This window comes from Lithobates pipiens, unplaced genomic scaffold (genome assembly GCF_037356315.1).
Source record: "Lithobates pipiens isolate NorthernLeopardFrog02 unplaced genomic scaffold, aLitPip1_a1.2 Scaffold_18, whole genome shotgun sequence".
Classification (NCBI taxonomy): domain Eukaryota; kingdom Metazoa; phylum Chordata; class Amphibia; order Anura; family Ranidae; genus Lithobates; species Lithobates pipiens.
This window is the reverse complement of record NW_027507758.1, coordinates 387797275-387811683: the sequence shown is the minus strand read 5'-3', so window position 1 is coordinate 387811683 and position 14409 is coordinate 387797275. Positions and strand designations below refer to the sequence as shown.

Sequence of the window (14409 nt, the reverse complement as noted above, 5' to 3'; positions counted from 1 at the left end):
ATAGAGCAGTTATGAAGGCTCCATGAGGTAGAGTATTTACTATACTTATTAGGAAACAAGACTGAGGTCCACAATATAGTCCCCTCTGCAAACCAGATTCCACATTGAGGGCTCAAACACACTATGGCGTTGTGGTGACACAGAGTAAAATATGCATTGTGGCAGTGTGTTACACATAGTTCTGTGCATTGCAGATTTTGAATGGTACCCCAAAGAAACACCTATGCATCACAGCACAATTCACTGGCATTGTAGTGCACCACAATGCACAGATGTGAACCACAAGTGCTTGGTGTGCCAGATTAGAAAATAAGGCAATAATATAAATTTTTAAGGTGCACTGCTTGCTAATGGAATGTGAATGGGCTGTCTTAAGGCAATACACAGCATGAATGGGACCTGTTCATGATAGTTTTAGGCGTGCCTATTAAAATATAAATAATGTGTAGTGATACACATACAGCTGAAAAAGTAATATAGACACCATTGAGTTTACTTAGCAGTTTCCTTTCCTTGGATAAGGACTGGTGCAAATGTTCTCTATGTTGCGTAATGAGATCTCTGAAGCGATAGCTTCCTTTAGGAACAGACCCCTGTAAAAAGTGGGAGAGAATATGAATATTTATAGACCTCAGATGTGCCTTGTTGAGCTATGCCTTGTGGTCCTTGGTCCAAAACAAGGACAGACAATTATGAAAGAGTCCTGTATTATGTTAGCAGAAGTAGGCAGATGCATGTGTTCAACATGTTGTGCAGATTCTTTGTTGTAATTAAATGAATGTACTGGCTGCAGAACCAATCAAGAGTTATAATTATAAAGCAGCATCAGGCTATTCCCTGTTGGGGGGGGATTCAAGGGAAATATTGCAGTGAATGGGGACTGAATTGCTGTCATGGGCAAACACTGAATTTTTTGTTAATTTTAGTACACTGGTGAATAAAACCATGATTTAGCAAGGTTCCCACAGCTATACAGATTACTACGTTTTCCTGCAATGGATAATGCATGGCCTGCTACAAGAACATATGCTGAACACCACATGTTGGCACTTATGTGTACAAGTCTTTAATCAGGTAAAGTCAAGATGATTCCAATAGGCTAATGCCAATCATTATCCTGTGTACCAATTTTTAAATAAAGCCCTCAATGTCATAGGTATCAAAAGAGGGAGAATATAAAAGAGAAAAACATTTGGTCTAGAAAACCCACCACCACTCTAAGGCACAACTTCAGTGGCACATCATAATGATACATTATGGATTTAAAAAAACAAAAAAAAACTTTCCTTTATATTTTACAATTAATATACGTACCGCTTTTGATTTTCTATTAACAATCAAAATATTTTTGCAATCTACTATACAATGTAATTGTAAAAAATGTACATCTGTTAAGCTGCCAAAAAACAAAAAAATAAAAAATGAATTTCAAATAAAACTATCCCGCTAGGTCCAAAAATGTCCTAATATATCTGCAGAGTTAAAAAAACAAAGGTATATTTGCACATCAATAAAAATGAAAATAATTGATAAAAGTAGTGTTGACAGCCGTTAAAAACACGATTGGCAAAATATAAAAAAATCAACTGTAATTTAGAAGGTTGCAGATGCGAGAATCTGGTGGAAATAAGGCACTTCTTGTGCAGGCTGCAGCATCTCAACAGAAGTATTAAAAAGGGATTATGAATAATGTTCTGGTAAAAACAAGAGGCTAGAAATGATCCTGGAAGCAGGGAGACATTTCAACAGTCAGGGAAGACACAAGAGGTAAGATGAAGGTGGAGCTCTACACAGACGTGGTCAATCTGTCAATGGAGTTATTGACCTCATTTTTGTTAGAGTCCAGTCCTTTAGCAGCATTCAAAGTGGTTCGCAAGTTCTCCACAGTCTTTTTCATTGACTTTAATTCCCCAGGGTGCGGCGTAGCCCTTCTTAGCAGTGTTGCCTTAAAATAAAAAAAAGGAACATTTTTAAAAGTCATGTAATCGTTTTGTTCGCTATAGAGTAACAAAGATGATGAATGAAACGCTGCAATTTGCTTCATTAGAAGAAAAACTACATACCAACATATACTGCAAACAATTAACTGTCGTGCATGTTGCAGCAGAGACATTGGTTAACAAGCTCAGAATGCCTAAATAACTATAGATTTGCACCTAGGACCACATACTGCTAGCATACTGTCAATATAAACTTGCACAGTGCTTTGTTTGGCCTGTAGTTGTGGCCAGGTCATTTACTACTGTTACCAGATATACCATGAACCATATTTGTGGCAAGGCCAGTCAATAACACCCCAAGAAAGATTTGGCCATGTATCCTGTCCATAAACTGCTGGAATATCTGAATGCAGAAACAAGAACTTCCAACACTTTCCAATGCTTGTTAAGTTTTGTGAAATAACGAACACACTACCTATCTGTCGCCAGTTATGTTCAGATCTTTGTAAAAGTACGGCCATATGGCTGACCTATAGTCCAGCCAGAGCCTTAAAAGGTAAAATATATTGCCATTTCAGTCACCTAATCTTTATCCAAATTAATAAACTGTGCATAATACCTGTATAAGATCCTGTGATTGGACATTGAGGAGAAAATGGTGGAGGCCATGATGAAGTATAACAAAACTGAGGGCAGCAAGAGGGGGTGGGCTCAATGTTTGGTGCCACACATCACAACAAGACCCATGACTTAAGAAAATACATTTTCATATACATTCCCTGCAATGAGATAGTGGCTTGTTTTCAGCCCCGTATCTCACAGTGAAGTGGTGCTACAGTGGAGACACAAGTTAATAAGCCCAGACCTCAACAGTAGTATTTTACTCTTGGGACACGTACTGGAGCTTACCACTATCAGACTGTCACAGAAAAACTGTACAATGCTCATTTGGCCAGTAGTAGTAGCCAGGACAGTTCCTATTACTGTAAAACAAGCTAACATTGTCCCAAGGATTATTTGGCAAAGGGAAGCAAGACCACGTACAGCATCTTGGAAAAAAAAAAAATCAGGGAAATCAAAGTATTTGCAGCTATAATTCAGGAAGCTACAGTGCCTTGCGAAAGTATTCGGCCCCCTTGAACTTTTCAACCTTTTGCCACATTTCAGGCTTCAAACATAAAGATATATAAAATGTTTATTTTTTTGTGAAGAATCACCAACAAGTGGGACACAATTGTGAAGTGGAACGAAATCTATTGGATTTTTGAAACTTTTTTAACTAATAAAAAAAAAGGAAAAGTGGGGCATGCAAAATTATTCGGCCCCTTTACTTTCAGTGCAGCAAACTCACTCCAGAAGTTCAGCGAGGATCTCTGAATGATCCAATGTTGTCCTAAATGACTGATGGTGATAAATAGCATCCACCTGTGTGTAATCAAGTCTCTCTATAAATGCACCTGCTCTGTGATAGTCTCAGGGTTCTGTAAATGTAATTATCAAAATTGCTAAGATAAAGTGATTGTGCACATAAAGTAGATCCATTTACTATTGGTGTGGTATCTATTTGCCATAAATAAGGGGCATTATATTACAGAAGCACCCATTATGAATAAGAAATTTTCATAAAAAACAAAACTGAAATCCCTGCATCAACACAAATGATGTGCGATACAGGGAGTTCTCCTCTGCCTTCCAGAAGATACACTTGCGCTATGAGCGCTGATTGAATGCCGCCTTTCCAGCATGCCCATTTGACAGTAGCCAGTCATTTGACCGGCTTCTGTTGAACAGACAGCTGTATATACGGGCTGAAAGTCGTTAGCTTCCAGCTCAATCGATGGGCCATAGGACTAGAATATAGACGATTGTCTGAGCTATAAAATGTAATCAAATGTACTCTTTAGGAAGTGACTGTTTGAATATAGGGTACTCTGCAGTGGTGTGCTTTAACTTTAGTTCCCATCTTACACAAAGATGCTGGTTAATTTTTCTCCAATTTTTGTATAATAAAGGGTGTTTTTTCAACATATACTTTTGGATTTTCATGAAATACAATTACTGAATTTTGCAGTCCTTCCAGGTAATTGATCAAACAGGCTAAGGGGGTTGTACATCATTGCAAGAGAGTATTTTCACTTAAAAAGAAAACCACCACATTTTATTGAGAAGCCCAAAGTAATAGAAAGAAAAAAAAAAAGTCACCGTCTCATCCTCCTCATCTTCTTTCTCATCATCTAAAAATCGTATGGCACTTATTCTATTCATTGCTCGTTCATTCCAGGTTTCATCAGACATATCATTCACTAAACTTTCAATAGCCCCACACCGTGGTAAATAGTCTGTGGGATAAAAAAAAAAAACATATTAGTCAACTTCATGAATGCTGGTGCTACAATATATAAAGGATTACACTCACTTTAAAACGAAATCTTACCAATAATTAAAAACGGTTCATAAATGAATTAGTTCAAATCTGTCACCAATTCACAGATGTGCATACATATATAAGCTCCAGCAGTTAATTTCAAAGGTGTCACTATATAAATAAACAAATAACCAAAAGGCTTCCACTGGTTCATCCAGTTTATCTGATCAAGACCATCTTAAAAGGTACTAAAGTGGAAACAAAATGTTGCACCTATACAATTTTTCTGCATAAAGGACTACTTCTGTTGCTACCATATGTCACTGTATTAGTTTTACATCTTCCACTGGACAGCATGGTAAATGTGTTTTGATTCTAAGAAGATACAGTCAGTTCCAAGGTTTCCAAAGTTGCCCATCACGGCCAGTGCCTGTGTTGCCCTTCATGTCATATCACTTAGCTAATACTTTGGTGTGTTTTATTTACAAAATGTGGTCATTTTGCAGCTGATGCTACTGTCCTGCCACCTCAGGGCCTTCACAAATAGTTCAAAAATGTAATAGTCAGGAAACATGCATAATTTATGCCCCTAGAAAGCCTGAAGGTGGTCCTTAAATTTTGGGCCCCTGTGTGGTTAGGCTGCAAAAATTCTCACACATTAAATGTCTCTATATTCAGTAGCAGTAAGTAGAATGTTTTTTAGGGTGTAATTCTAAGTATGCCCATGTTATGTGGGAGATTTTGTTATGACAACTTTCTGGGGAAAAAATAAATAAATAAAAATGTATATACTCACCATGCCCCCAACTAAATATCTTTGGCATCTATCCCCCCCCCCCCAAAAAAAAACACTGTCATTTTGGGGGTGTTTCCACTGTTATGAAGTTTTATGGTCTCAAGAAATTATATAGGCAATCAGAACTGTAGGGTTCAAAAATGTCATATACAGTGGGGAAAATAATCATTTGATCCCCTGCAGATTTTGTAAGTTTGCCCATTCACAAAGAAATGAAGGGTCTATAATTTTTATTATAGGTGTATTGTAAATGATAGAAACAGAATATCGACCAAAAATCCAGAACATATGATACAAATGTTATAAATTGAGTTGCAGTTCAGTGAGTAAACTAAGTATTGGATCCCCTACCAATTATTCTGGCTCCCACAGACTGGCTACAGAATGTGCTCATGTGGTACACAGATAAGTCCTGCCAATTTAAGAAGGTGCTCCTAATGACAACTATAAAAGACACCTGTCCACAGAATCTTTCTTTCATTCAAACCTTACCATCATAGGCAACACCAAAGAGCTGTCTAAGGACACCTAGGACAAGATTGTAGACCTAGACAAGGCTGGAATGGGCTATGAGACCATCGGCAAGAAGCTTGGTGAGAAGGAGACAACTGTTGGAGCGATTATTCAGAAATGGAAGAAATACAAAATAACCATCAAATCGCCCTCAGTCTGGAGCTCCATGCAAGATTTTGCCTCATGGTGTAAGGATGATCATGAGAAAAGTGAGGGATCAGCCCAGAACTTCACAGGAGGAGCTTGTGAAGGATCTCAAGGTAGTTGGGACCAGTCACCAAACCATTGGTAACAATAAGCTGCCATGGATTGAAATCCTGCAGTGGCCGCAAGGTCTTCCTCCTCAGAAGGCACATGTAGAGGCCCATCTGAAGTTTGCCAATTAACATCTAAATGATACAGAGCGCATGCTTGGGAGAAAGTGCTATGGTGTGGAGACCAAAATTGAGCTCTTTGGCAGAAAAATGCAGATTCTGACCCTAAGAACACCATTCCTACAGAGAAAGAGGTGGAAACATGCTTTGGGTGGAGCTTCAGGATTAATCATTAAAAAATCATGATCTCGATACACACACACCCCCCCCCCCCTCACAATCTTAATCCGGCATTTCCACGATTCTTGTAACAAGTGCAGAGACAGCAGCAAAAAAAAGGAAAAAAAAAAAAGAGGTAGCCGGCAAAGTTTATCACAACATTGCTCAGTGTTGAGAAATAAAGAGAAACTTGATATCATTTGGATCTTTTAAATCAAAGGGATGAACTTCAGTCTGCAAATGAGGGCAGTTTAACCACTTAAAGACTAAGCCTTTTTCTCTGACACTTGTTGCTTAAAAAAAAAAAATCACACACACATACCCCACTTTTAAAGAGGAGCTGCACCTTAAAATAAAATACAAATATTAAAAGTCAGCAGCTACAAATACTGCAGCTGCTTACTTAATAAATGAACACTTACCTGTTCCAGGGTCCAGCGATGTCGGCAGCAGATGACAAGCAATTGCTCATCTCCCAGCTGCCCCCGCCGCCATCCTCTGTCAGGGAATCGGGAAGTGAAGCGCTGCGGCTTCACTGCCCAATTCCCTACTGCGCATGCACGAGTCACGCTGCGCGTCTCCACTGGTCCCTGCTGTGTCCTGGGAACTGTGTGTTTCCCAGAACACAACGGGGGCGGGGCATCTGCGGCTAGCTTGTCTCAGAAGTGGGTGCAGATACCTGGATTATACAGGTATCTGCTCCCCCCTGAAAGGTGCCAATTGTGGCACCGGGGGGGGGGGGGTTCCGATGAGCAGACCTTCTGGCTTCCACAGACTGGTCCGCTTTAAGTACACAATGTGTACTTAAAAGTGGGGTATATATCTATCTCTATCTATCTATATCTATATATATATATATATATATATGGTCGCTGCAATATTTTATGTCACACTATATTTGCGCAGTAGTCTTTCAAAGTAAATTTTTGGGGCAAAAATACACTTCATTGAATTTAAAAAAAAAAAGTAAACCGTAAAGTTAGCCCAATTTTTTTTTGTATAATGTGAAAGATGTTATACTGAGAATCGTGATCTTTATTCTAAGCAACAAAAATTGTGATTCTCATTTTATCCAGAATCGTGAAGCTCTAGCTTCGGGGCTGTTTCTCTGCTAAAGGTACAGACCAACTTTACTGCAATGAAGGGCCAATGGACCGGGCCATGTATTGTAAAATCTTGGATGAGAACCTTCTTCCCTCAGCCAGAACACTGAAGATGGGTCGTGAATGGGTCTTCCAGCATGACAATGACACAAAACATACCAACCAAGGCAACAAAAGGAGTGGCTCAAGGAGAAGCCTAGCCAGTCTCCAGACCTTGATCCTATAGAAAATTTATGGAGGGTACTGAAACTTGGAGTTGCAAAGGGAAAAAATCAAGAAACCTTAAAGATCTAGTGAAGATCTGTAAAGAAGAGTGGACAAAAATACCTCCTGAGGTGTGCAAACCTGGTAACAAACTACAAGAAAAAACTTACCTGTGTGCTTGCCAATAAGGGTTTCTCCACCAAGTACTAAGTCGGGTTTTGCTTGGGGATGAAATACTAATTTTACGCACTTGAGCTGCAACTCAATTTATAACTTTTGAATCATGTTTTTTCTTCTGGAGTTTTGGTTAAAATTCTGTCTCTATCATTTAAAATACACCCATGATAAAAAGGATTGCCCGCGTCATTTCTTTGTAAGTGGGTAAACTTGTAAAATCTGCAGGGGATAAGATAATTATTTTCCCCACTGTATATAGTCATGGCACTCCTGTATTTCTGTCAGATAATGCACCACTTCGCCCAGAAAATTGTTGCAATTACAAAATGTTTAGGCCAAGGGTCAGCAACCTTTTTGGCTGAGAGAGCCATGAACACCACATATTTTAAAATGTAATTCCGTGAGAGCCATACAATAGGTTTAAAATAAAAAAAACTAAACATGTGCATTTTATGTAAGAGCAACACTTTTAAAGTACAATAAGTCTCTGATTTTTTTTTTTTTTTTTTTTTAACAATCAGGTGTTCTCTATTAAGGGATAAATCACAGAACAAATAAATACGGCAAAGTTGTCGAACATGACATGACCTCTGAATTCTTTTTAATAACATTGTTATGCTGTTGCTAACGAATGATGAATAAAGTACTTCTTATCATTAATGCGACTTCTGGTGCTGCATGGTTTTGCTGATGGCTTTGTAGTCTGGTTCACACATGGTTAAGCTTCATGCAGGCATTGAGACATCCATCCGTTAAACGTGATCGTAGATTGGTCTTAATGTTCTTTAGATGTGAGAAAGACCGCTCACGTTCATACGTAGCGCCAAACATCATCATTACAGCAATACTCACACGCTGCAGTATGTGGTATGTGACGGGAAGCGCGTTCCAAGTTTTGACCATCAGCTGGTCTGCGGGTTGAAGTTTTTTCATTTCTCCCCACTTGTGTTTGCGCGCCAACTCTGCTTGCTGTTGTGCAAGTCTTTCCATATCTTCATTCAGTGACTTGAACTTATTCACCCACATGTCTGAGGCCATCTGGTCAGCAGCTTGTAGCTCAAAATCTCTGACGGAGACACCGGGGATGTAACTCAGGTTGGTGCTGTCCACTGCACACTCATGTAGATGGGTGATGAACTTAAGACGAGTGCGCTCATGAAATTCTCCAAAGCGCGCTTTGAATGACTGCAGGGATCAAGATGTTGAGTAGGGTCACTTGCTGTGCATGCATCTTTGAACTCTCCCAGTTTTTCAAAGTGTAGTAAACAACCTGTTTCAATGTCAGCGATTAAGAGTTCTAGCTTGTTTTCAAATGCAAACACTGCTTGTTGAAGGGATAAGACTGTATTTCCAAAGCCTTGCATTTTCACATTGAGCTGGTTCAGATGTTCATTCATGTCCACAAGATAGTAGAACTTCAGGAGCCACTCAGTGTTCGTTAACTCAGGATGCTCAACCTTTTTAATTAAAAAAAAAAAAGTCTGGATTTCGCTCAGACAAGCCGTGAAACAGCTGAGCACCTTCCCTCTTGACAACAACGCACATTGCTGTGCATAAGCAGACCAGGATAAGTATTCCCAACTTCATCCAGCTGTGTTTTAAACTGGTGATCATTTAAAGCTTGGGAAACAAAGTTGATGAGAAGCGCTACGAATCCTGTTTTTCCCCACCATGCACGGAGCACCATCAGTACACACCGAAATAAGTTTATCCATCAGTAGATTTTGTTCTTTAGCGAGCTCAGTGAAAGACTTGAATAAATCCTCCCCTCTTGCTGTCCCTTTCATAGGCAAAGCAGCAAGACTTTCCTCACGTAGTGTGTCTCCAACAGCATACCTTGCAATCACACTGAACTGGAATAAATGGCTTAAGTCTCCTGACTCATCCAAAGCGAGAGAAAAGAACGGTGCTCTATTTATGTCCTTCACTTGTGTTGCCTCAATTTGGTTTACCGTCATGATGGTACGATCGTGAACAGTTCTTGCCGACAGAGGCATGTCTTTTATTCGTTTCATTATTTTGTCTTTATCCGAAAAGTCGTCAAAAAGTTGATTGGCAACATCAAGCATGAAAGTTTTGGCATACTCCCCATCTGTGAATGGTTTTCCGTTTCTCACAATTGCTAAAGCACCAGCAAAGCTAGCCGAATTCCAGTCACCTTGTTGGGTACAAACATGGAGTTGCTGCTGACTAGCTTGCACTCTGCACAGTAGCTCTTGACATGCTTTCTTCCTGCTATCCCCATCAGGATATTTTGATGCAAATGTAGTATGGAGTGTGTCAAAGTGCCGCTTTATATTTGACCGTTTCATCTACACAATTTTATCATTGCAGTTTAGACAAACTGCATAACCTGCTCTCTTCCCAAAAGGCAAATTCCTCTGTCCATTCCTGTTGAAAAGCATGATACTTCTCATCTTCTTTTGTTTTAGCCATCTTCTTCGATAAAATGATTTCTACAATGAGCTAGCTGACTAGTTGATTAAAAGGAGGGAAGTTTACTTCCTCACCTCCCAACGACCCGCATACGTTACGTATTATCTACTAAAAAATTAGTGTTGTCCCGGAAGACAGCTGTGATTGGCCTCAGCCACCCGCAACCATGAACATGAGTGGTAGGAAATGAATGGATTGAAATACATGAGAATGTTTTATATTTTTAACATTAATCTTTTTTTTGTTATTAAAGATTTATCTGCGAGCCAGATGCAGCCATCAAAAGAGCCACATCTGGCTCCCGAGCCATAGGCTCCCAACCCCTGGTTTAGGCATTCTAAACATTTATAACTGCAACCATCTTCTCATTTTTATTTCTTTTGTTTGTACTGGTAGGACACAAAAAAGTGGAGAAACAAAAAGCTAAATTCCAAAAATGGACTGTACAAAATAATTGTCACACTCAATTTAATACAGTGCACCTGTAAAGTATTCACAGTGCTTCACTTTTCCCACATTTCACGTTACAGCCAAATTTATTAAAAACACAAGTACACAAGTATTCAAGAGCCTGTGCCATGACACTCAAAATTGAGTTCTGGTGCATCCTGTTTCCACTAATCATCCTTGAGATGTTTTTACTTTATTGGAGTCCAACTGTGGTAAATTCAGTTGATTGGACATGATTTGGAAAGGCACACGCCTGTCTATATAAGGTCCCACAGTTAACAGTGCATGTCAGAGCACAAACCAAGCCATGGAGCCCAAGGAATTGTCTGCAGACTTCCAAGACAGGATTGTATTGAGGGTCAGATCAGGGAAGGGTACAGAAAAAGTTCTGCAGCACAGTGGCCTTCATCATCTGTAAATGGAAGAAGTTTGGAACTACCAGGACTCTTCCTAGAGCAGGCTGCTCAGCGAAACTGAGCGATCGGGGGAGAAGGGCCTTAGTCAGGGAAGTGACCATTAACTCGATGGTCACTCTAACTGAGCTCCAGCGCTTCTCTGTGGAGAGAAGAGATCTTCCAGAAGAACAACCATCTCTTCAGCATTCCGCCAATCAGGCCTGTATGGTGGAGTGGACAGACAGAAGCCACTGCTAAGTACAAGGCACATGACAACACGCCTGGAGTTTGCCAAAAGGCACCTGAAGGAGTCTCAGACCATGAGAAACTAAATTCTCTGGTCTGGTGAAAAAAATATTGAACTCTTTGGCCTGAATGGCAAGTGTCATGTCAGGAGGAAATCAGGCACCGCTCATCTGGCCAATACCATCCCTACAGTGAAGCATGGTGGTGGCAGCATCATTCTGTGGGGATGTTTTTTCAGTGGCAGGAACTGTGAGACTAGTGAGGATCAAGGGAAAGATGAATGCATCAATGTACAGAGAAGTGGCAGCTGGTGCTCAAATTTTTTGGGGGGGCGCAAACAAACTGAAAAATACTGGAAAAAAACATCAATTGCAGCCTCGCTGTGCCCATCAAATGCAACCACCGTGACCTGCCCCAGTAGCATTTAACCAGCACCCCCACTCACCCGCTCTTTGTCTGACTGGCACTTGCCCCATCTTGGTGGAGGGTTAGGCAGTGGGTAAAGGCAGCGAGCTGTGGGAGGGGCAGCGGCGATCTGTAGGTCAGGCAGCGACTCCTGTGTCCTCCATGCTTCCGCCGTGCAGCTCTTCTTTCCTCCTTCTAGGCATCCAATAGAGTCCACCCTATTTTGAGGCCTATGGCTCTAATCAGGTGCTTCAAAAAAAAAAAAAAAAACACCCCTGCCACTGTAATTCACATGCCCAGCGCCCTGAAAAGGACTGGACAAATGAATAGGGGGTGGCCACGGTGGCCATGCATAGATTCATGCTATGCTATGAATCTATCATGCAATCAATATACGCTTATTGCGATTTTTTGTAACAAAAATATGTACCAAAAATATATATCGGCCTATATTGAGGAAGACATTTTTTTTATATTTTTTTGGGGGGGATATTATAGCAAAAAGTAAAAACATATTGCATTTTTTTTTAAAAATTGTCCCTCTTCTCTTGTTTATAAACGCAAAAAATAAAAACCGCAGAGGTGATCAAATACCACCAAAATAAATCTCTGTTTGTAGGATAAAAAAGGACAATTTTGTTTGGGTATAGTGAAGCACGACCGCACAATTGTCAGTTAAAGCAGTGCTGTATCGCAAAAAATTGCCCTTTCATTAAGGGGGCAAAGCCTTCCAGTCCTTAAGAGGTTAACACAATGCTATTAAGCTGGAGTTTTGTGTTTAAGTTTTTTTTCACAATACAGTACAGTGTGGTAGTTAAGAATGCTTAAAATATTGATTTGTGGCTACTCGTTTAACGACCAATTCATTTAACAACCTGGTTGTTGGAAAGGAACCTGGTCGTTAAGTGAGGAATACCTGTATAACATTAATTTGGGAACAGAGTTGCATGACTAGTAATTGTTAGCTAAACTGCTACAGCACAGAAAAGTGAAAAACAGCCTGGAAAGAAAGAGGATATCAACATGCTGGTATTGAAGTGTTTAAAGTGTCATTGACCACTAATGATCGTGAAATAGTTTTTTGTGTTTTTACTGGGGTGTGGGTGTGTGTAAACAGTTGGAGGATAAAGTGCCTCTGACCACACAATCAATAACCAGACTAAGGGGCAGCAGAAATTTTAACCTCCCTGGAGGTATTCTGGCTCGGGGTGAGATTTCAGTACCAAAATCGGCAACCCCAAGCCAGACTCGGGATTGCATTGCAGGATCCATGTAGAGGTTTACTTACCTTGTCCCCTGGATCCCCGCTGTGATCTGCCGCCGTGTCTCACTCGATCTCTCCCAGTGCCGAGCTTCATTCCTTGTGAGCGTTGCAACGCACAGGGGGCGGAGTTCGGCGCCAAATTAAAAAACACAGTATAGATACAGTATACTCTAATCTTACAGATTTGACCTAGACATCCCTTTTGTCCCCTAGTGGTTTGTCCAGTGTCCTGCATGCAGTTTTATATTATAAATACTATTGTTTCTGCCAGGAAACTGGAGTTTGTCCATAGCAACCAAAAAATGTCAGTTTAGTTCAAAAGTGGTTTTAGACCAGTGAGAAAACAGCGATAATAAATTAGAATCACTTTGTGGGGAAATTCATCACCAAACACTAAAAGTAATGACAGCGACAATTCTGCAACTGAGCTTTTGCTTTAATTACATTATTGAATAATTTTATTATTATATTATTTGTTATAATTATTTATTTTATTATAATTTATGATTTTGTGTTGCAAACTTTATCATACCCGGGATGTCTACTAGACTCTTGTTTGGACAAATTTAAACAAGTTATTTCTAAGAATTACAGGCCTACAATATAAAACGCCAAATTTCCATGCAAAATAATGGTACCACTTTCAGCACCTAAAATCTAAAATAATCATACCGCCAGAGAGGTTAAAGCAGTTAAATGCTTATAAGGGTTTGTTGACTACATCCATGTTTTTACACAAGAGATACAAAATTCTTATCCTATGTTGTTTTTATATGCAGAGCAGCCACTGGACTTTCAGTCAGAAAAATGGCTTTATTTTGCACAAAAGCAGCAGAAATTCTTACCTTGGCCACTAGTTTCAGAAGGCATCTGTGGTAGTAGTACACATGTCAAAACCTTATCCCCAGTCTCAGGATCAACATCTGTCTGGAAAGTCAGCAGAGGCTGGGACTGGTTATCCGATAACCATAATGCCTTCAATTTGAGCGAGGTCAATGACAGAGGTAAATGGGATAATCTATACAAACCAAAAGTAAAACATTTTATAAATTAAAATTGCTCTGAGCGTCATCAGTATATATTTATTGCGTTAGCAGCTCCTTTACTACTCCTAATAAAATAGTTTGCAAGCAAATTAATTAAAAGTAAAACTAAAATTAAAATAAGTAACGCTTGCATAAAATCCAAATAAAAACCACTATGCTTCTAAATTCTATAAACACTTGACAGTGTGGATCTCTGTAAATCAAAACAGAAGTCATAAAAATTATTGGATGTTGAAAGCACTGCAATAGGTACCCACATGACTAATCTCAGTGATTCACTTTAAATTATCTTGGATTTGCAGAATTATCCATAAAATCAGTCCAACAAAAACTAAGCAGCATATTGTTACCTGTTCCCAGCAACATCAAAGACATGGAGTTCAGTAGCTTGTGCAATTTCTGGAGGAATACGTGTCAGACGGTTTTCACGCATACAAAATACATTAAGACTACAACATCCGCCAATCTGTAACAATAACAACAAAACAACATTCAAGTGTTACTAAAAAGGTAAAGATTTTTATTTTCTAAATTAA

The 14409-nt window shown here is 39.5% G+C and overlaps 1 protein-coding gene across 1 annotated transcript in view; it reads right to left on the bottom strand.

Annotated features, from left to right (window-relative positions):
• Positions 1–1043: 1043 nt before the first annotated feature.
• LRRC1 (leucine rich repeat containing 1) overlaps positions 1044–14409 on the bottom strand; it is a 252540-nt gene continuing 239174 nt past the window's right edge. Inside the window, exons 11-14 of the mRNA XM_077487811.1 lie at positions 14224–14339; positions 13673–13845; positions 4143–4279; positions 1044–1945 (exon numbers count right to left, since the gene is read on the bottom strand). Coding sequence (XP_077343937.1) covers positions 1787–1945; positions 4143–4279; positions 13673–13845; positions 14224–14339 — 585 coding nt within the window. The 3' untranslated portion in view covers positions 1044–1786. The remainder of the gene's footprint in view (positions 1946–4142; positions 4280–13672; positions 13846–14223; positions 14340–14409) is intronic.